Source organism: Strix uralensis, chromosome 5 (assembly GCF_047716275.1).
Source record: "Strix uralensis isolate ZFMK-TIS-50842 chromosome 5, bStrUra1, whole genome shotgun sequence".
Lineage (NCBI taxonomy): Eukaryota > Metazoa > Chordata > Aves > Strigiformes > Strigidae > Strix > Strix uralensis.
In genome coordinates, this window is record NC_133976.1 from 67,068,725 (window position 1) to 67,091,548 (window position 22,824).

Consider the following 22,824-nt stretch of genomic DNA (forward strand, 5'->3'; position numbering starts at 1 on the left):
CCTGCATTAAATTTCTGCCTGTTTAATGAGTTAAATAGGTTTGCAGAAGAGTCTGGAGAGCCCAAGAGTGAAGCAAGGTAAGCAACAGGAATGTACAACGGAGAGCAGGCAGATGGGAGAAGGGAGTGGGAATGCTATTGGTTCATCTTTAGGCATAGAAATGTAGTCTGAGTTCTAACCTAGATTTAAAGTGTGCTGTAAATGCACCTGAGCTGAGTGAATTATGCACCTACATATCTCTGATAATCTAGGCTGTTAGTCTATGTTGGCTTCAGTTCCATTTGACCAAGTGTGACCACAAAAATATTTGAAAGCTGGGGAAAGCAACCTCAGGAATATAGCTGGAAATAATAATTCTGCCTATTTTGTTATACAGTTAATAATCTTAATAACATTCCCAGTAAAAAATGGATTGAAATGCACTTTTCCATCATAATTTATGCTTTGAGGGAAGGTAATAATAAGTAAGGGCAAAAACTGACATTTTGTCATCTGTAATTTTATGAGGGGCAGTGTGATATTTCTGATGACCCAAGAGAAACTTGGGCAGAGGTTGCTGGCTGGTTTTTTTTAGCACCAGAAGAGAAAACCTGTAATTACCCAGATGATGTTCCCTGTGTATGTTAGTGAAATGCAGGGACTGGTATAGTAAGGGACAGAATCCCGTTGCCAGCTCCTAGGAGCAGAGGAGCACAGACATAGGGGACTGCAATCTTTGTTCTGTTGCTTACTTTTTGGCATCACTGGTGAGCTACACTCTGAATAAAGCAGTATTAAGATAAGGCATAAACCATTCCCTGGGATATAACATTTTATGCCAAATTGCAAAAGCAAGTGCAAAGCTGTATGAGCACAGTTTAGTACTGTGCTTGAACACAGTTTGTGTAAGCATCTTTAAGCAAAGCAGAAGCACAAACTATTTATATATCATAGTTAATTGTCCGAGTTGCTGACCACTTACACTTAATTGTAAGGTAAGTATTCCCAGGAATGCTATTACGCTTTTAGAGACCTGAAATGAGAAGGTAGCTGTAGACGGAATTAATGCCCAGGAATTCGCTAGGTATCAAGTTAGTTAAGAAACACATTTGAGAGGATTAACATCGTTGTAGAAATTAGCGTTGGAAGAGATTGACTGAGAGGGTGTTGGCTTGAATGTGAAAGGCAATTCAGTCCTATTGGTGGGATTGTCAAGCACAGCTTGCTTCCCAGCTGTGGTTGGAAAACATAGAGAAGAGCAGGTGCTGCAAGATTGCACTTGGAAAATGTATCCAAGATGAAAAAGAGGAAATTAACCTATATCCTTCCTGACTATAATGTAGGGCTCTAACTTGCCCTGTTTTTCTTCACCCTACCCCATCAGGCAGAGGGAACTGTACTGAATAACTTAATTTAATGAAGACTATATGGCAGTCCTTAGAAATAAATCTTCTTTAAACTGGTGTTCTCCCTGTTTAACTCATTGTGCTAACCCTCAGATGTGTAGGGGCTTTTACAGGTAAGTATATTCCATGTCCCTGGAATATATTGCTCCTTCTTTGAACACATTTTTGGGAAATATGTAAGATGTGTAAGAAAACAGGTGGCTTAACACTACCAGAAGTTCTAACCATTAGGTCGAGATGGAGATGACTAAAAGTAGGCAGACAAATAAAGAGGGATGTTTTTGCAAATCTTGGGAGGGGAAGCAGAATGGAGTTTGGTTTGTCTCCTTTTAGAACTTAAGTTGGTCTGGTTGTTTTGATTTTATTTTTCTCATTCTAATTTTAATGCCAAGAGATTAGTCTCGAATACAGTTTCTATTAAAATTAACAAATTTACATTGATGCCAGTGTAAGAGGGGAGAGCTCAACAGAACATGCAGAGCAGAACTAAATGTCCTTTTAATGGCTAGCAAGGACAGGCATAGTAAATGAAGACCATGGAGACAGGTATACATTAGTCAAATATATAGGTCTTCATTCTCCTGTCTCCCACAGTGATCAGTACCAAATACTTGTGAAGAGGACTGAAGAGCTGTATTACAGACAAACTAGCTTGCCCTCAGAATGTGTCTTTTCTCTGTTCTTTGCTTACTGGTTGTATGCTGGTGGCAGCATCCAGTATCTGAAGAGAAATAGCTAGCTGTTACATTGTTGACATTCCCATGTTGAATTGTCTTGATTAGACTGAAGCGTATAGGCTTGTAGCTTTTGTTATAATCCAGTTTGCAATTATTTAAGGAAGACGCTCAAATATCAAGTATTTTAGAAGGAATCTGACTTTTTGCAAACGTGGGACAAAAATGTTTCTTCTTTTCTTTCATCTTTTTGGACACTATAATGGGATCATTGGACAGACTCAGAAGTCGGGATCAATTAAAAAAAGCAACATGAAAGAAGCTGAGAAGCCATGTGCAGGGGACAAATTCTGCTGCATTTCCAAGCTGAAGGTAGAGAAATATTTTAGCAATTTTGTGTGAACACACAACTGTAATTGTTTGCACTTATAGTGGTTTGGTAGAAGTTACAGTCTAGACTAAATGAATGAATAAGCTCCATTTCTTTCCTTATCCTTAATGCCTTAATGAAGGTTAAACAAGTTTGTAACCAATCATGTGTCGCTTTTTATGTCCCTGAACTTTACACTCTGTGATGTGTTGGAGGTATCGGTGATCACTCCTTTGAAGCTCCACCTCTGAATTTGTGTAATCCGCCTGGTCTGACATGTTTACCTTTCCTTCTTAAACCCCTGAAATGAGCCCTGCTGATTGCAACATGGCAGTAAAAATTGGCTGTTGATGTACCCGAGACCATCAGTTCTTAACCTGTGGTTTGCGGACCCCTGGGGGGCCACGATGTTGTCACAGGGGGGTCTGCCAAAGCCTTAAAGCAGGGGTGGGGAATGTCCAGCCTGGAAACATTTGGTCTGGGCCGTGGCAAGCACTGCACCTCATTTTCCCACAGCCTCCTCCCCTCAATGCTCCTCTCGTACTCAAGCCCCCCCCACCTGCCCTGACCTGCGTGAGAGGTAGCAGCACCCTCACCTTTGACGGGTGACTCTCCCCTCTGCCCTCAGATTCACCAGCAAGTCCCTCTGTCTCTGGGCTCTTCAGGGCTGGCCTCTGGTAACAAGCGTGAAGGTGCTCTCCCAGTCCCAGCGCCGCACCTCAAGGCAGTCTAGTGCTTCAAATTTTGAATTGTCTTGGTGGTCCGTGGCCACAAAAGGTATTTAAAGGGGGTCTGTGGTGAAAGAAAGGTGGAGAAACCCTGCCCTAGACTATTCAAGTTGTCAAGAAGTGCTATAGAAGGTTGTAAAATAGCGTGGTTATAATAGTAATTCAAAGCCCAAATACATTACTTACACTGTTTAGCATTTGCAGCAGATGTATTTAAAAATACTATTGCTTTAATTTTATAAACACTGTTTATTAAGAACCCTGTAGTTAAAAGGATTTGAATACTACTGCATATATTCATACTTACTTTTTACTGTCAATTGCTACTAGATTCTTGTAGAAAGGACACGCTATTTACTCCTTCATTTTGAATTGATTTGTTCTGGGCTCATGACATCTACTGAGACAGGAGAGCAGACACTCGGTCAAGTAACTCGATCAAAGGAAACGATCTTAGTTCTGCAAGTAATTTGTCATTCAGCTGAGCAAATGGTGCGAAAGTCTTTGCATCCTGGTCTGGCTGCAGAAGTTATTCAGTCCTGCAGATGGCAATCTTGCCGCAGACACACATGGGAGAGGCTGCACCTGTCTTGGCTGGGGAAATTGGGGCTTAAGGTTTCTGAGGACAGTCTTGGTCAATGGGAGCAGGTGAAGAACAAAATCCCAATTTTTTTTTTTTTCCTTTTGGTTTGGTGAAGCCTTAACTCTGTGGACAAGGATAGATGATGGGATTTACACACATATCAGTGGAACAGAACTGTTCACTTGTTTTACCTGAAAACACATCTTTGGGGAAAATAATCATGGAATATTCATAAATATATAATCTTGAATTCTTTACGCATTCTCCTTTTTCCTTCCTAGGTATTTCTGCTGGCACTATCACTTGCATTTGTTGGTAAAACGATGTCTGGTGCTTACATGAACAGCATGTACACACAGATAGAGAAACAATTTAATATTCCGTCTTCTTTAGTGGGGATCATTAATGGAAGCTTTGAAATTGGTAATCACTCGTTTTAATATTTCCTATTCTTTGAAAATATATGTTGGCTGAGCATGTATTAGTGACTCTTATGTACATAGCAATCTGTCAATTACTCTTCGTGACAATGGTGACCAACTATCCCACCATTTCAGCTGGTACTTACACATTTAGTGTCTTGGAAACTAACAGAACAACTTCAGTGAGGAAGTTTAGGATTAAAAGCTGGTTCAGCTAATTTCTGCTATATCATAAGATACAACAGAACAACTAACAAAATAGAGCCAGTTTATGAGCTTTGTATTGAAGCTTTCTGAACAAAACAGAAAGATTTTATTAACCTTGTTTGAATTTAAGGTCATATTTAACATTTTACAGTTCTTTTAATCAGTGACCTCAAAGTTGGTTGGAGTGGATTGTCTCTTTATTCAAACTCAATAGTATTTCAAGATGTTGTACCTGTACAATTGTAAAGAAAGTTTCCAGTTCTACTTTTAGTGATGCTTACTTTGCCTATCAATGAGTTTCATTGTCCAGTTACAAGTTTATGTCTTGTTATTGCCAAAAAAGCCAAACAAAAGACTTGATAGCTTCAAAACCATCTAAATAGAGATCCTCAGAGGATATGTTTTAGACCCTTAAAGTCACAACGTGGATCTTTTTATCCCTGGCTCAACTGAGGAATGGTCTGCATAGGCTGATATACACTGACAGAAAGAGGAGACAAGGCTCCTTCTCCCCCTTTTTCTTGTCTCCTATATCTGCTTGTGCAAGAAGAAGAAACTGCTGGAACACCATGCTGCTGCCTGCAAAGCAGTCTGATGGGGCAGCTCAAAGTTATGATAGAGAAGGAATACCCAGAATATATTCTTGCTTTTGATAAGGAGGAGACTTTAAGAAATATGAAATAGCCAAGATTAATGAAGTGGTATGTAAAAGGCTTATTATTTTAAATAAATTATTCTCCCATATGCACTTTTCTATGACCAGTTGTGTCATTCTTATCTCCAAGGTTGTAAAATAACTGTGAATAATCATAGTAATATTTGAAATGATTAAGAGTCAGTGTATGTGGCAGACATATGTAACTTATTAGGACCGTGTAAGTGTACATCTTTAAGTGTCATTGAAGCCACTGGTTCAATAGTCTGGTTCAATCATACATAAAAAAAGATGTTATCTTCTTTCAGAGCATGATGCTCATCACTCAGAGACATGGATTTGTTCTTTTGAGAAAAAGATCACAAAATTAGTAGGTGTATGATTACTAAACTGCTATTTTTGTGGGGCCTGATTCATAACATGAAGCTTGATTCTTTCCTTAGTTGCATAGCAATAAATGAAGAGTAGAGAAAATCAACTGATTTTGAAGTGAAAGTGGAGAAGAGGTTGAAGATTTTTAGCACATTTGAATTTTAAATGGTACTAGATACAAAAATCTGTATTATTCCTCTTGAACTATTACTGAAATTAATATTAATTTATTATTCCTTTTTTCTCTGTATGTCATTTTGTGTTTATTATTTTCAGTACAAAACCACTTGGATATATACTTCTTTATTTTCCCACACATTGAAAAATATCCTAGAAGAATAACTTCCTAAAACAGCTGTTATTCTGCAGCCCCTGGGACTGTTCTCTATACAAAGTAGTGGGAAAATTCTTCTCTACATAGGTGCAGTCAAAAATCTCTCTCACCATGACCTCTTTTCCATTCTGCCTTTTATTCTATGTTCTTTCTACATGGTGTAACTCTTCCACAAAAAGGTCACAGATAGCAGGGAATTACTGCATCATTTACACAGTTCCCTGTCTAGTTACAGTTTTTACAAGACAAGAGAAGTAATAGATGTTGAGCTAACAAGATATATTCAAATTTGTGTTGCACTTTAAAAGATATAAAGATGTCTTGGTTTGTAGATATGAACCAGGTTCTTTTTGCAGGCAACTTGCTGCTGATAGCATTTGTGAGTTACTTTGGAGCAAAGCTTCACAGACCCAGAATAATTGCTTTGGGCTGCACAATTCTGTCATTTGGATGTCTTTTGATATCACTTCCTCATTTCCTGTTTGGAAGGTGAGTATTTTGCTCAGCTCACAGCAGCTTCCGTAATGCTTACTTGCTTTAATCTATAACTTCTCCCACTAAATAGTATTGCTTGTTGAGAGAGACATTGCTGAACATGGGTACAATATGATAATTGTAGAGCAGCTTGTTTTGTTTTGCTTCTGAGATGGCTTCATAAGTCAGTCATCATTTCCTGAAGACAGTTACCCCTCTGCCAGGTACCTTCCCTTGCCCTTGCCTTCATCCTTGTGCTACCTCTTGTGTGGACTCTCTGAAGAAAGAGTGGCCTGTGATACTGCCACATTACACTACTAGCTCTTATCTGTTTGGATGGGCAATACAAAATGATTTTTAAAGATGTCTTTGGTCTGGAGCCTGGATAACAGATCATACCTGATTGCTGTGTTGGCAAGACCTTTACAGACCATAATGATTCTTTAACCACTTTTTCACTATTTTTTCATGGCTTAAGAAAATAATCATTTAGGCTTGTCCATATTTTAATTAGTGAGATGTCTTTTGAGAAAAGAAGATCCCCTAATCTTGTTATGTCCAATGTGGTACAGCTCTGACATTCTTGGTGGCACCCTCTGCTTAGGGTGTAAATTGGAGTAGAATCTAAGAAGAATAGGAGAGAAGGTGATACAAGGGATTTCATTAGGGTGTTTCATCAACTCCTCTCCTCCTGAAGTATCTGTTACAAGATTATGTTAGAGACTAGGTAACAGTCTGGATAAAACACTGGGTTGATTCCCTGCTACTGTTCCTTTGTTCCTAGCCTGATTTGTTACTGAGGCTCAGTTAACTTTTGATGTGGGTTTCCTTCTTCCTACAGCTAAACGCTCTTCTTATAGATTCATTACTGAAGTACAGATTTATGAGGTGCTTCTGATGTATTTCTTCTTAATCTAGACATGCTTTCCTTTGATTCAAACAGGTATCATATTGAAAGCAGTATTTCACAATGGGAGAATTTTTCAGTCATGCCTCTGTGCCTTGCTAATCAAAGCTTGTTCTCTTTACCTACAGAGGAACCATCAACAGGTATGACTCTTCCTATGTCTGCTAATACTTTTTCCTCAGTTTTTATAGTGTTTAAGTAAATAGGATTTTATTTTTATTAGCAATTATTTCAGGGTTCTGATTTTGAGCAGTACTTTTAGCAGGCATAAAAACTATAGGTCAGGAAAATTCCTAGCCTTCTGGTTTCTTTAGTCTGTGACTCCAGAGCTGTAGCTTTTTTTCGTGCAGTTTTCACAGTATCCGAACATCTCAGTTAACATCCATGTCAATCCATTTTGGGGAAATACAATACCAGGTTGTTCTCACAAATGTTCCTCTTTTTGACCTGAAATACTATGATACTGTGAGGAGGTGGGAAATGTATTTGGACAATGGGTAAAATGTGTCAGGATGCTTTTTCATTGTACCACACAAGAAATAAAAGAACGAGAAATAGAGCTAGATCAAAAATCTAGATCCCACTTCCTTTTTGAGAAAAATAGTTTAAACTAGGCTAAACTTCTCTGAGAGACTGAAACTAGGAATATGCATATAAAGTAACTACTATCAAGACAAAAGGCTCAGAGGAAACTATTAAATGATCATAAACAAAATCCTCACACTGAGGATGGGATTAATCTCCTGAGTCTTTAGCTACCTCAAGGAGAAGCATTTAGTCTGAACCATCTCTTTAGGCTCCCTTGGTAGTTGGTCAAAGGAGACTACAGAGCTCTTGCAGAGTGTGTCCCTTGCTGTAAGGACATTCATGCTCTTTACTTTAGGGTGGGTCAGATTACCTCCTGGATGCACCTACAGACTGTTGGAAACTTAGATGATTGGTGGATGGCAAAAGTTAGGTGAGATGAACCCCACAGTTAATTGTTATATTTTGTGATGGTGTTCCATCAATGTGTGCTAAAGTTGAATCACACTGCTGTAACATTGTACGAACACAGTGACATCAAACTATGGTGGTCTTGTGGTGTAGTTTACTGTGTCTCCATTTAGTAACAAATGTGGCTTCCCAGTTTTCCAAGAATGCATGTCACTTAAGGCATTAATTTTTCCATCTTCACAAGGAAAAGTTGAGAAAGGTGCACTTAATAGCACTTGTTAATAATCTTTCGTTTGAAGATTTCAGATATTCTTTTTCTTCATTTTATAAATGCACAAATTAAGGTATAGGTAGGTAAAGCATTTTCTTCTAAATTATATAGCCATTATACACATTAGAACCTATAGGTCCTCTAGCCTATGACTATACTTGGGTAAGGTGATTGTTTCCCTGTTGGTTTGTGGACAAGCAAAACTGTGATGTTCATACATATGAGTTCAACTCCTGTTGAACTCCTGTGATGCAAAACTGGTTTGAATTTGACCACATCTGTATGTGGATTGCTTCACCCGTGTTTGCTGACAGCAATCTGACGTTGATACAGGAGATCCAGGCTTGATTTCTGGAGAGTAATGCTTTTATTTAGAAACTCATCAGTTGCTACTAACAAAGCTGGTTTTTATTTGCTAACAAATGGGTACAGAGAAGTCTCAGCATGCCAAAGTGGACCATAGAGAACAGTGGAATCTGAAGCAGACTGTATGGGATGAAGAAATGCAAATTCAGCGAGAGAAAGAAAGTGCTAAAGGTCACGTAGTTTCTGATATAACTGTCCTGATGTGGGGCAAACAGGACTGTGCTTTAGCACGGTATTCTTCTTCTGAGCTATGTAGGAGGACAGACGTAAATAAATGAGAGCTAGATCCCCAGATATACTCACTAGGCTGGCCAGATATATTGTTATGGGTCTTGATTTTTATTGAGAGTTGCATAAAGGTCACAGTGAGTCAGAGACTTCCTCAGAGCAGTGCCCAGACAGGCAGATTGTGGGCTATGTTCCAGTGGGTGCCTGCTCAGGGAAATGTTGACTTGAGTTGCAGAGATATGATGGAGGTAGAAAACCTTTCTGTAACATTTGGTGACACGCACCAATTACAGTAGAATTTGTATATTATTTTCCAAATCAGAATCTGCATTGTTCTCAAGATGTCCCAAATCTGAAATTGAATACCCAAACAGCTAGCATCAGGACAGATGAAATTTCTGGTTAGGGAGGTCATTGATATGGAAGGCAAAAATCTGTATTGCTAGAACAGAGCTTTGATGTAAGGGTCTAAGCTGGGGTTTCTGGGCGGTAAGGACTGTTGTACAGAGTGCTGGTTGACATTACCAGCAAACAGTTGATTAAATAATAACATATAACAAATAACACAGACAGATCTACTTTCCATGTGATTTTCTGGGGACTTATGAACATTAGTAAACCAGAAGCTAGCATTCTGAATCAAAGCAAAGAAGCTGGAAAGCTCAGGAATCTCATTCCATGCAAGGGAACACCACAGCTTCTGCACTGGCATGGCTTTCTTGTAAGCAAATGGTGGCACCTCGCTGTGAAATCTGGAAGTCTTCTGGTTTATTTCAGACAATGTTCTTATAATCAAATGACAATGTATGGGCTTTATGCAACAATTACCCGAATCATTGCAACGGACTCCTGAATTTCAGGAAGATGGTCATACTGTTCTTGCTAGCCCACTCTTCCAGCCTGTCCAGGTCTCCCTGTAAGATGACTCTCCCTCCTCATGTGTCTGCCTCACCACCCAGTTTGGCGTCAGCAAACTTGGTGAGAGGGCTTTCAGCCCCATCATCCAGATCATTTATGAAGATGCTAAATAGTGTGGGGACCATTGCTGGTCCCTGGGGGGTCCTAGTTGTGACAGGCTGCCAGCCTGAGTAAAAGCCATTGATCACCACCCTCTGAGTGTGGCCTGTGAGCCAAATTCCCACCCATCTCACAGACTGCCCATCCAGTCTGTATCTTGCCAGTTTATCTAGGAGGAGGCTATGTGAAACAGTGGCAAATGCTTTGCTGAAATGCAGGTAAAAAACACCCACTGTCCTCCCCATGTCGACAGAAAGTATTACTGTGTTGTAGAAGGTGATCAGGTTAGTCAGGTATGATTTTTCATCCCTTCATCACTGATGTTCAGGCACTGTCTTCTCTTCACTGACATGAAAATGGCAGTTTTGGTGAGGGAAATGAGTAAAGGGAAGGGCCTAGGTTATGCAGAGGTTGGACTGCCAGGTGGTTGGACAAGGTATGGCATGAAGAGGGAAGGGACTTAAACTTCACTCCAGCAAGTCCAATAGCTTCTTCCAGTTCCTTTCAAGTATTGTGACTACTTATTTCCCTGTTTTACAAGACAGACCTATAAACCAAAGTTTAAGCTGTTAGTCAATTCTTTGTTTCTATAATTCAATTAATAGTTAGAATTAAAACATTAAATCTGGCTTCTTATTTTATTCGCAGAATGTGAAAAAGAGCCTGGGTCCTTGCTGTGGATATTTGTGATGGTTGGAAACATAGTACGAGGAATGGGTGAAACTCCCATCATGCCCTTAGGCATTTCATATTTGGAGGATTTTGCCAAAGCAGAGAATTCACCATTCTACCTGGGTAAATCTACCCCATTGTGATAACTGCTCTCCCCCAAACAAATACACACATAAGCAAAAGCGAGGATTATTATGACTCCCTTTGGTAAAATAAAGGAAAACAGAAGACAGACGTTATTGCCTTATCAAAATAATTATACTGTAGAAATTGTAATTTAACTAGAAATTAACTTGTTGAAATGAGGCCATTTTTAGGCCCAAAAGTCTATTCAGTAGCACTGTCCTAAACATATATAATGATTCCAAGAAAATAATTATGTCTGGGTTCTAATTTAGTATGTTTTCTCCTTTACATACTTTAGGATGTCTACATACAGCAACTGTAATTGGCCCCTTCCTTGGTTTCTTGTTGGCATCATTCTGTGCAGAACTGTTTGTTGATCTGGGATCAGTAGATGCAGGTAATGGATGAATATATAAAATCTTACACATAAATTGGTAGGTATTATCAGCACTAAAAGATATTTCTTTGCTCATATGAGATGTCTTAATTTCATCTGACTTTGCTGGCATTTCTTTTAGAATGGAAAATCTGTGTATAATATTCAATTCGATACAAGGCCTGAATTCACACATGCACAAATGAATCTGCATATAAAGTATCTGATGAACAATTGTGTCATCTGGCTTAACACAGGAAAGGACTAGAATTAATTTAATACAACACACTGAAATTTGCCAGAAAATTAGTAACATTAGAAAAGAAGACTGGAGACTATTCTCTTTCATCAGCCTCATTTTAAGAATCTTTAAAATGTTTTTAATATATCATATGTCAGAGATAACTAGGAAAACACACAATGACAGCAAAGAATGTTTCTGAACTAATATAAGATGTGTGGTTTTGGTTTAGTTTTTTTTTTTTTTTTTTTTTTTTTTTTTAATAGAGGACATAACTATAACAGCTACAGATGCCCGCTGGGTTGGAGCATGGTGGCTGGGCATTTTGATTTGTGCATTACTAAACCTTCTCGTGGGAATACCTTTTTGGTTTTTGCCAAAGTCACTTGTGAAGGAAGGAGAAACCAATGAACCTGAGGAGATGAGTAAAACAAGTGTAGTACCATTGCAAGAAAATTATAAAAATGAAGCCAAACAGACCATATATGAAATTGCTAAAGGCAAGTTATATTGTATTTTATTTCCTTCTTAATTTAGTCCTTAAGGTGTGAACTATGTCTGTGTATTGTTATAAGTAAAGATGGGTCCAAGGTATGAAATGCATATTTTGGTTTTCAGCTCTCTGTAGGATTTGCACAGGGATTTAGAATGGCTTCTCACAGAGGAAGAAAGCTAATTTTCTAGATACAGGATCTGAATCCTTTCCCCCTCTTGCATTTCAAGTGCATCTAGATCTGGATTTTTTCTTCCTGGTAGAGGATTAATGCATTGAAATCTGGTTAAGAATAATATGACTCAGTGAGCTGTGGACAAGTTGCATATATTAGCGCTTGTACCCCACATTCACTGTGCAGGAAATCAGAAAACCAACACAAGTCTTGTGCATTTCTTGAGTCTAATTTAAAGCCATAAAAGGGAATTGACATGCTTAAGTTTCTCATAAACATGTAACGGCTGTTGAACAAGGATCTATTTGACTTACATTTACTCATGCTGCTATTGGCAACTTTCACATCTGTGGTCTTTCAGATCTATATATCTATAGGAAGCTATTTGCTATTTTTTCCTTCCATTTTAATGCTAAAGTAAGTGAATAAACATAAGTGAATAAACAATGTAAAAGGCTATGATTTTCAGAGTAGTCTCATGATTCTGTATACCCAGCTTAAGGCCCCTTGACAGCATCTTCATTTTCAGAAAGTAATTGCCAAGCACCAGCTACCTCTCCATGGTGTTTCAAGCTAAGTCCTGCAAATTCACCATACTCAAAGTGAGTACTCAGATCTTAGCTGATATTGCAGCTTCATTTTGATAAACACAGCATCTTTCTCTGCTGTCATCTAGCCTTAAATGAATCCATGAATAAAGTGCTGCTCTGGTGAGGAAAGGTTCCTTGCTCAGACTGTGGGTCCTAGTATTCCAGAGTCCCTTATGTTTTCCCTTATGTTTTCACCATCATTCCCTCCCTGTGGTGGTGTGAATGTCCACTGCTCCTGAATATCCTGAATTAAAAATCTTTTAATTTCACAGAATGTTTGAGGTTGGAAGGGACCTCTGGAGGTCACCGGGTCCAACCCCTTGCTCAAGCAGGGCCACTTACAGGTAGTTGACTAGGACGTGTTCAGACAGCTGAACGCTAATCGCTAAGGATTTCAAGTTGAAAATTGAAGTATTTATAGTTAAAATGAATCATCTCCTCAGAAAGCTCTGATTATAAATTGCATGGCATATATAAATAATACAGCCTATTTATAAAATGTTTCAGATATTTGACTCATTTTTGCAAGGCTTGCATACAGATCCTCTCCTAGTAAGATACTCTGAAAGATATATATCTGTCCTAAGCAGTGCCCACTTTCAATGAAGCATGGTCATTGTTTTACAGATGCTTATGTTTTTCTGCAGAGTTTCTTGACAATAGCTCAGCACATTAATTAAGAGAGAACATTAGACAAAGTGGAATTGTGGGGTTTTTATGGTTCAGATCCTGACTTAATAGGCATTACGCAGAGAAAAGACCTGTGTAAATTAGTTTCTCAGATGCTTACTTGGCTGGAGACTGGCAGATCCAGACTTTGGAGTATGGTGGGAATAACTACAGTCATGTCCCTTTTCAGGCCTCTTCTGCCCCATCACTGGCAGTAGCAATAACCAAAATCAATGATCAAATCTCTGGGGGCAGGTTGTCACAGATATCTATTGTGTTTGCACCCTTGCCTCCTTGTACTCCCTTTGCACGCCAGGTGCAGGAAAGGGGTTTTGGTGAATGCTCTGAGGGCATGGGATGAAAGAAAAAGGAGTAGGGAAGATGGGGAGTAGCTGCTGCTGCAAATCTGTGGGTGCAAAGTTTAGTTACTGTAGAGCTAAAAAGCTTCAGGGAACGTTTATGATAAGGTTATTACTGTGATTTTTTTACAAGCAGCAACATGCATTGGTGTACATGTGTGTGTGAGGTTATCTTTGTGTAGAAGAAACATGTTAGGGTAGCCTGGGCTAAGCAAGTAATCTTTGGCCTTTGGGTCTGCCAAAGCACAAGAATTAACCTGATCCAGCTCAGGACCATTTTTGTTCCCCTCTTCCGCCCTCAGCTACACTGAACAATGGGTGATTCTTTTCATAAAGCATCACACTAACTTGTTACATTATTTCATTCCAGATTTCATCCCCTTCCTCAAGGCTTTGTTTCGCAACCCCGTTTATATGTTATTTATATGCATAACTGTGTTACAGTTCAGTGCCTTCAATGGCATGATATCCTTCATGCCCAAATATCTGGAACAGCAGTTTGGAAAATCTGCATCAGATGCCATCTTTTTAATTGGTACGTTTGCATTTTGCTTTGCTCTGTTCTACCAAGTAGCGATGTTCCACCAAGTAGCAAATTGTCTATATTTATTTATACTTTTTTAATGCGTACATGTATACATACGCATACTAAGGTCAAATGCTTCTACAAATTAGAGATTCCACACTACAAAGCATTTCTAAACAATCATGCATTTTCTGCTAAGCAGCTCTTTTCTGTGCAGAATTTTATTATCTACTTCCCACCTTTTGAATTGGCCCAGAAAGTTCCGCTGATATGAAACTTGCACCACTGATCTCAAAGAGGTTATGCTAATTTATATCAAGAGTGTGGGCCCAATGTTTATATTATCTTGATTAAAAAGTAGAGGGTAGATTTAAAGATAAAGTAAATAAAAGTTAAAGATAGAGGGTAGATTTCATGTTTGTGAAAATGACATCACTAGCAGTCTTAAAACATAGATGTGTTGAACCTATGCACAGCTAAAACTGCCAGTGATCTTCAACACTTTCCATCAACTCCACTCCTTAGGGCCATCTGAAAGACTCAGATCTTCTTTCACATGCAGAACTCCATGGATGGAAAGCACTGAGCAAATAGCTGTCTTTTTTTGTCTCTTTATTGGCTTGTCTTTTTTTATGAGTGAGGACAAGGTGTTCATGCATTGGAAAATGGAAATGGCAAGTACTTGCAGCACAAAGCAAACATTCTGTAACTGCAGAAGCCTTTCTATGGTTCCACTTTATCATGTCTTAAATTCTCAGTGTTCCCTTGTGCAGTGACTTAATTAGGCTAGAATTTATTTAATCATTATAGAAGAATCATCTTAAAATACATCTAGCCAAACTTCTGTTCCTTAACTCAGTGCTTGTCTTTCACAGTAGCTGCACCATTTTCTTTAAAACCTGCCACACAGAATGTCCCAGACCTTATGAGAATTAATATTGTCCTCTGTTACCAGCGTTTTGAAGCTGTGCATCCAAAGGCATGTAACTATCGTACATCTTACCTGTGTTGCATTGACATTGCACTGCTGGGTTGTATTTTAGACAGACTCTTTTCTGTGTTGAAATATATGGTATGTTGAGAGGATCCAAATTCAAGTTTAATAGTCTTCCCTTATTCTCACATTCTTCATGCCCACCTGCAGTCAGGTAGTTAGAGAACTAACGTTGTCTTGAGCAAAGCCAACTAAACCATATGATGCTTCTGTAAAACTACTTCCTAAATGTCCTTCAGCCAGTCTTAGCTTCATTAAAGTGTCAAACAGCAAAGAAGCATGAGAGCACATTCAGTAATCCCATATGAAAGTCTGTTCCTCCTTTCTGTGATGCTCAGTGTACACCAAGATGTGCTTCACTAGCTTATCTTCCTGTTGAGTTTCTCTCTCAGCTAGCGAGGCTGTATTGATAGGGAGACTGTATTGAAACCCTGTCTTTTTTTTTTGTGTGTGTGTGTATTGGAACTAGATTGCAACTGTAGCTTGCAATTTTTGAATTAATCATTTCAGTCCTACCCTCTAGCTCAATCTCCAAGCAGTTCCCAAATGCTGTTGACTGTTGCAGATGTTTTGGGTGTGCAAGGGAACTAGTAGAGACCCATTTCCGACTGTAGGTAAACTATTCAGTCACAGGCATTATATGAGTCTTTGCCAAACACAGTCTTCCATTATGAGTGGCTTTGGTCTCCTTTATTTTAACATGGAAGTTTCACTTGTTTAAATAGGTGTTTACAACTTACCAATTATATGCATTGGGTACTTTTTTGGAGGCTTATTCATGAAGAAACTCAAGATAAATATCTATCAGGCTGCGAACATAGCATTTTGGGTATCTTTACTGGAATACCTTCTCTACTTTGCTGCCTATTGGACTGTCTGTGATACTTCACAAGTTGCTGGCCTAACAGTTTCCTATGAAGGGTATGTTCTTTGAGACACAAGAGGACTTAAGGCAATGGAATGATTTTTCTTGTCAAAAATCAGCCAGAGACTCCATAACTTTGCAACATTTTGGTTTCATGATCTAAATTCTCAAGGCTTTTTACTTGCATGAGACAGTAGGTCTATCTTCTGTTATCCTTGTTTTAAACAATAAAGTGTATTTAAAAAGATATCTGATTCATGCAATTGCATGTCCATATTAATTCTTTTACTAATTTAATTGTACATTCAAGTCATGTAACTTCAGGTAAAAATAAAAAGTTGTTGATAAAATTAGGCACACGTGAGAGCAATTTCACAATTACAGAGCGATAAAACCCTTTCTTTATCTTACGCTGGTTTACTGGAATTTGATTGCTATTGAGTTATCAGAGGATATTTTATCTGCAGTTTATTGATTTGAAGCCTGCCATTAATCATTGGGAAGAGTTGTGTCTGTAAAATGCACATGTAGATATATACGTAATGCTTAAAGACAATCAAGAACATACATGCCACAGATGAGAAAAAATGCTGTAGGGTATGCATACCTATCTATGAATTGATAACATTAATATAATGTAATGTAATATAACATCCTATAGAAAGATAGAAAAGCATGACTCAAGGATTGCAGCATGTAGTATTATGTCCTGGATCAACATAGAATCTTAACTATTACAAAAGGTTACTGTAGGTATTTCATTACTAAAATATTTACTCATCTTCTAAATGTATTTCAGAATACAGCAAGTTTCATATGCAGAAAATACTCTACTTGCTGGCTGCAACAGGGATTGTGATTGCCCACTTAAAATATGGGACCCTGTTTGTGGGAACAATGGAATCACTTATGTGTCACCTTGTCTTGCTGGGTGTAAAGCCTCAAGAGGAACGGGAAAAAGTATGGTAAAGCATATATTTTATTGCACTGTAATTATGAAATATAGTAGGTGAGAAATATCCATATCAATATAGGGTGGGAAGCATACATACATGTACATTTAATTGGATATATAAGGTGATAAATAGAGTTGGACAAATTCATTGAGTGAAACAGAAATTCCAAACTGAATATGAAAATCAGTTTAAATTCAAGAATATAATGAAGAAACCTCCTTCTAATAATTGAAGGAATCTTAAATGCTCAAAATGGAGTGAGAAATTTTTCTCAATATATTGTCAGTTGGAAATCTGAGTGCCCAAGAAAATTTCAGCCAAAATGAAATTCTATAACATGGACTTAATAATCTCTTCTACCTTGTAGATCTAAACAAATAACCAGGTATTATAGAAATTTTATTATCTTAATTAATAATACATTTTCCATAAAAAAAAATTTTAAGTTCTACTTAGACTGAAAACAATTGAAAAGAATGAGCTCAATAAAAACCCTAATCATACAGATTTTAGAAAGCCTTTGTACTTTACAAACATTTTAGAGAAGTATTAGATGATAGTAAGGACCAGACACTTGAAGACCTTGCTTGCCTTGGCTGACATTTGAGAGCCCTTATTCTAGCATTAGTCTCACTGATTTCAGTAGAAGCAAGTGTTTGAGTAAGAATATTGCAACCCAGCCTCAAATGTCTCTGGCTTCTTATCTGCTGGCATTTGAAAGACCACACACTAGGTTATGAAAAAGAGGTCAGATCTATTTGCACTATAAGGACTGCATAACCAGGCTGTGCTGGGAAATATGAGGGCTCTCTTGATCATGGACTCTCTGAGGAAGCACAGTCCCAGCTGCATAAGAGGACCATAGCTTCCTCCTGCTCTCTGACCCCACACGCCACATACAGATGATGGCTGGACCTGTGCCTGGCAGAGTGGGAGCGGCTGCAGTGCAGTGCTGCACATGTGTGAGATACTCAAGTGTGGGAGAGAGTGAGCTAGGTGCCAGCTGTGTGAGTTTCTCACCTGGTGTGTGAAGTTTGACAAGTCTGTGTGATTAAAATACTCTTTTGACAGGTATTTGAAAACTGCACCTGTGTTGCAGCCTCAGGGTTTTCATCTCCAAATGTCTCTGCAATTTTGGGCCAGTGTGATGGCGAAGAAAACTGTGACAAGATGCTTCATTATTTTTTAATATTGACATTAGTCTGCAGCTTCATTTTTTCCTTAGCAGCCATGCCTGGGTACATGGTCTTAATAAGGTATGGTAAAATGTCCTTATCTTAAGAAACCTACCAGACTTTTTATTCTGAGGTCAAACACTCCCAGGAGTTAAAAGTGTGTTTGTTTGTGTATGGAAGGAAAGAATAGAAAGATCTTATGTCACTTCTGTGCTGTGTTAAGGTTTAATGTCACGTCAGCTTTAGAACCTGTTGTTGCTTTTGTCTATCAGCTGTATCCTGAATTAATGTAGGACCACTGAGTCAGGGCACTGAGATATTGAGATATGTGTGATACCCATGTGTTTATTGTTCACATCAGCATGATGGTGATTAAGGCACAATTGTTTTGTGCTTTGTCTTGGCCTCAGTTCAAGTGGATGATACCAGGACAATAGCTTTTCCTTTTGTGATTTGGCAGTCCTAGCTAAGGAACTTCAGTAAACATCACCTAATGAGGATAATGAAATCTTTCAACCAATGCTTTAATTAGAATGGTTTGGGCCTAATCTGATGAAAAGTTTGATTAGAAAAAACCAGAACAGAGGTAAACATTTCTTATTAATGTCACATCTACTAATTGGTGTACAATGTAATTATCATACAGGTCTCTAAAGCCTGAAGAAAAGTCATTTGGAGTGGGTATCCATGGACTAGCTTCAAGAGTATTTGGTAAGAAAAGCTCTAACACACTTCAGAAGCACAGTTAGGTCTGATCTAGAGTTAGATAAGGATCACATCAGGGCTACAGGCATGGCACAGGAGTCTACTTTTATGGACTGTCTCTGATCAGGAAGAATTTGGGTTTTTTCACAGTTTCTAGGCAGGATGGCAAATTAGAACAGCTTTCAGTTTGCATTTATTTATACTGGGTAATAGGCTGACTACATCTGCTGCTCATCTGAAAGCCATTTATGTTCCTTCGCTCTTGTTATATGTGTATCAAACACAACACCCACTCTCACTGATGACAGGAAATGTTGAGTTTTGAATAGGAATCACAGTCTATATTGTAGCATGTATATATTGTTAAACACGCAACAGGAAAGACAATCTTTGGTTGAGGGTACGTGGATAAGGAAGAAGAGAGAACATAAAAAATACAGAGAACATGGTTCATGCTGCAGGAGGACAGGACAGATGGGGTAGGTGAGAAGCAGCATAGGTTCTATAGTGTATCTGCTAATCAGAAGAAATATGCTATTCACAAAAAAATGTTGCTAATATTCTGTTTAGCTGGAATTCCATCTCCCATTTATTTTGGAGCTTTGATAGATACCACTTGCTTGAAGTGGGGTGCTATGACTTGTGGTGGAGAAGGAGCATGTAGGATGTACGACATTGTCACATACAGGTATATATTAACTTTTTTCATTTTTCCTTCTTACTGTATTATTACATGCATAAAGATTTAATCTTACGCTCTTTAACTTAGTACACAAACTGCTCCTGTGTTGGAGATTTGACACAACAATTTTCTTTGTCATTGGCTTTATTTGTCAAGTGCAACCTTTGCCACAGACGTTGGAACACCCTTTAAACAGAAATATTCTGGTATCATAATTACATTCACTAATGGTCTTTCATGAGAACAAACCTTAAACCACTGAATTCTGATAAAAAAATTAAAAGCAGTAAGCCCTTGTGGGAAAAATGTTTAATGGCTGACTATGCAATATCTTTGGAAAAGAAAATGGTCGAAACAATACTTGAATTAAAATAGGGGATAAATTTATAGAGAGGATATAGTTACCCAAGTTGGAAATTGGCCCAGGATACTACACTTCATGCTTTTGTAGTCCTTCAAGGAGCACTGTGGGAATTTTGAAGAAAAGTCTTGTTGACTAATGGCCTCAGGCTGATTCCTTTTAATACTGTGTTGAGGTTGATTTGGAAAAAGAATGCTAGCTCATGAATACCCAGAAGTTTTACTCAGGTGGTCTGAACTCTCTCTTTTCCATGCTGAGAAAGCCGTAAGGGTACCAGGAGGCTAATGTCACTGGCTAAATTTGTTGCCTGAAGTTGGGTGATGTAAATAGCCTTTTCAGTGACACTGACATATTCTCTATTCTCATGTTGATTCATCTTCTGTGAGATCCAAAAGGATTAGGGCAGAAGTTTTAGAGTGGCTGGGCAGTTGTTGTAAAACAATGTATGATGAATAGTTTTGCTATTTTTTCATGAATGCATATATTTAATGAAGCTCATCCTTTATTTCAGGTGGCTCTATCTTGGCCTGCCAGCAATATTACGTGGAGTGTCCTATATCCCAAGTACAATAATTCTCCTTATTTTAAAGAAGAAATCTAAATCTGAACTCCGAGTCTTATTAAATGCACCAGTAGAAATGCAGGATAAAGAACAAGAAGCACTGAAATAGCATTTCAAAGCAGGACATATTGTGAAAAACCCTTGCAGTGTAAATTTTGGATATATCCTTGTGAAAGATTTCATATTTTAACTAGTGAACACTTGGACAGAGATGAATAGAATTACACATAGTTGTATCCTAATTATATTCTAGAAGTATCAGTTCATAAACAGAAGTTACAGGAAAAATGCGTTTGGTGCAAAAGAACAGGAATAGAAATAAGAAAACTTATGAAATGACAGGGTTGAGTTGTCTGAGCAAAGGGCTATGAAGCAGAAACAGTTTTCAGTCCTGGTTTCACTGAAGATAATAAGAGTTTTGCAACTGACTCCAGTGATGCCAGATTTCATCCTGGAATTCTTCAACAGCTTCTGCCACACCCTCTCTCATTGACTGTAGACAGTATTTGTAGCTTCTTTGGGCCTGAGTTTTCCATAAATTTATTTGATTATGCTGTTAGTCCTTTCAGGCAGGGACTGTTTGTTATTCTGCATAGTGTAGGTGGTCAATACATTGGGAACTGGGTTTATGACATGGTCTGAGTGCTATGGTAATAATAAATAAAAGAAGAAAAATTAATTTTTTGAAAAATGCAGTCTTATGGTGATGGTTTTGGTGTTGCATAGAGCATGAACAAGAAAAAGTTGTAAGGATTTGTTAATTCAGTTGCATTCACTCTAAAGGGGAATAACTCACACATTAAGCATGATAGAATGATACTTGTGAGTATTTTGCCCATCATATTGCTGTCTGCTAAATCCTATACCTCCTCATGGCTTGTCAAATTATTCTTTGAATGGTACATAATCATAGTCATCTATGTGCTCTTCCTGGTCTTTATCCAATTTTTATTTCTCTCAGATGTGATGCCATAATGAATGTAGTACCCATTTGGGGTTTACTGACAAGGAGGTGTTGCCCTGGGATGTCTTAAATATCTCAGAAAAAGACCCTGAATGTCTCAGAAAAAGAACCATTCAGAAAACCCTGCTGATAGTGTATATGTCATATGAGGTGTATCTTTGGTTGAGTATAGTGCATCCATGTTTATCTTCTAGATTGGAACTGCCTCATATTTGGCTCCAGTGCAGAGGACCCTTAGGTCTGTCTGCAGGTGGCTATGCAGTAATTCCTCAAGCCCTTTTATTACAGCTGTTGGAAATAAAAAACCCCTTCCTGATTATTCCCTACTGTATAAGGCATGGAGGGAGCTTCTGGAACTTTACTATAGACCAGTGCTCTAGCACTTGCAAGTGTTTCCTACCAATTTAATCTATATGACACAGACTCAACTCTCATTTTATCCCTCTAGGACCTTCTGCAGCCACTGAAAAATGGGAAGGACATTTCCCCAAAGTAGTTATGTTAGTTAAGTTATATTCTGTTTTACTTTAAGGTGTTTTATTAACACCATATGTGTATGTGCTTGGAATTGTTTCCCACCCTTGTGGAATCAATGACAAAAGATCCATTTCTTCCCACAGAGCAGGAAATCAGCTCCAGAATTTAAAGTTTCTTCAAATACAGGAGGTCCTTACAATTAATTCTTATGAAAAGATATGTCACAGCCCCTTCCTCCCTTTGCATCGGATGGCAGAGCTGAACAGGTATAATGTCAGGAAGGGGAACAGAAGAAAAGACAAGTGTGATGCAGCCTCTAACAGAGCAGAGCAGAGAGTGCAGTTCTCTATTAAACCACAGGTCTTCCAGAAGCTTTGTGGACATTTGAGGCACAGCTGATTTTCAGCATTGTTCTTGCTACGATGGGGCACTTACTGAAAGCCATCATTCTTCCTTGTGGATATTATATTCCTCCCAAGCTAGAGTTAAAAATCTGCAAGCATTTAGTCACAGTTTGGTGCCAAGGTAACCTGGGAAACATGAAAAGTTACACTTCACCGAAGTTTCACAGCTGTAGGCAAAGAAAAGCCTTTGTTAGGTAGGCATATCCATCCATTTAAATGGACCACTGCCAGAGAGTCAGGCCTAGTTAACTCACTGTGTTTTGAAATGGAAGGAAGCAGGTAGGAAAGTTTCCAATTTTTAAATTTATAATTTTAGTAGGTACAATAATTTTCTTTTTAATTGTTCCAGTCCATCAGCTTCAGAATGTAGCAGTGAAACAGGCCACCTCCATCAGATGCTTTGAAGTCATTAGCCTGCTACTCAGCCTGTTTATCAACTTAGAAGGTGCTGGCTGGAGAGCTGGCTGGGTGATGGAACAGCAGAAAGGCTTCTTAGCACAAGCCTATGGTGGAAACATGACTT

General features: G+C 38.4%; 1 protein-coding gene across 1 annotated transcript; it reads left to right on the forward strand.

Moving 5' to 3' along the window:
• Positions 1-2,344: 2,344 nt before the first annotated feature.
• LOC141944609 (solute carrier organic anion transporter family member 1A2-like) lies at positions 2,345-21,076 on the forward strand. The gene is made up of 14 exons (XM_074871463.1): positions 2,345-2,431; positions 4,022-4,163; positions 6,087-6,219; positions 7,148-7,254; positions 10,578-10,724; positions 11,026-11,124; positions 11,611-11,844; positions 14,001-14,165; positions 15,876-16,071; positions 16,815-16,980; positions 18,043-18,227; positions 18,793-18,857; positions 19,422-19,539; positions 20,406-21,076. Exons 1-14 carry the CDS (start codon positions 2,372-2,374, stop codon positions 20,563-20,565), a joined length of 1,977 nt encoding a protein of 658 aa, XP_074727564.1. The 5' UTR covers positions 2,345-2,371; the 3' UTR covers positions 20,566-21,076.
• The last annotated feature ends 1,748 nt before the right edge of the window (positions 21,077-22,824 follow it).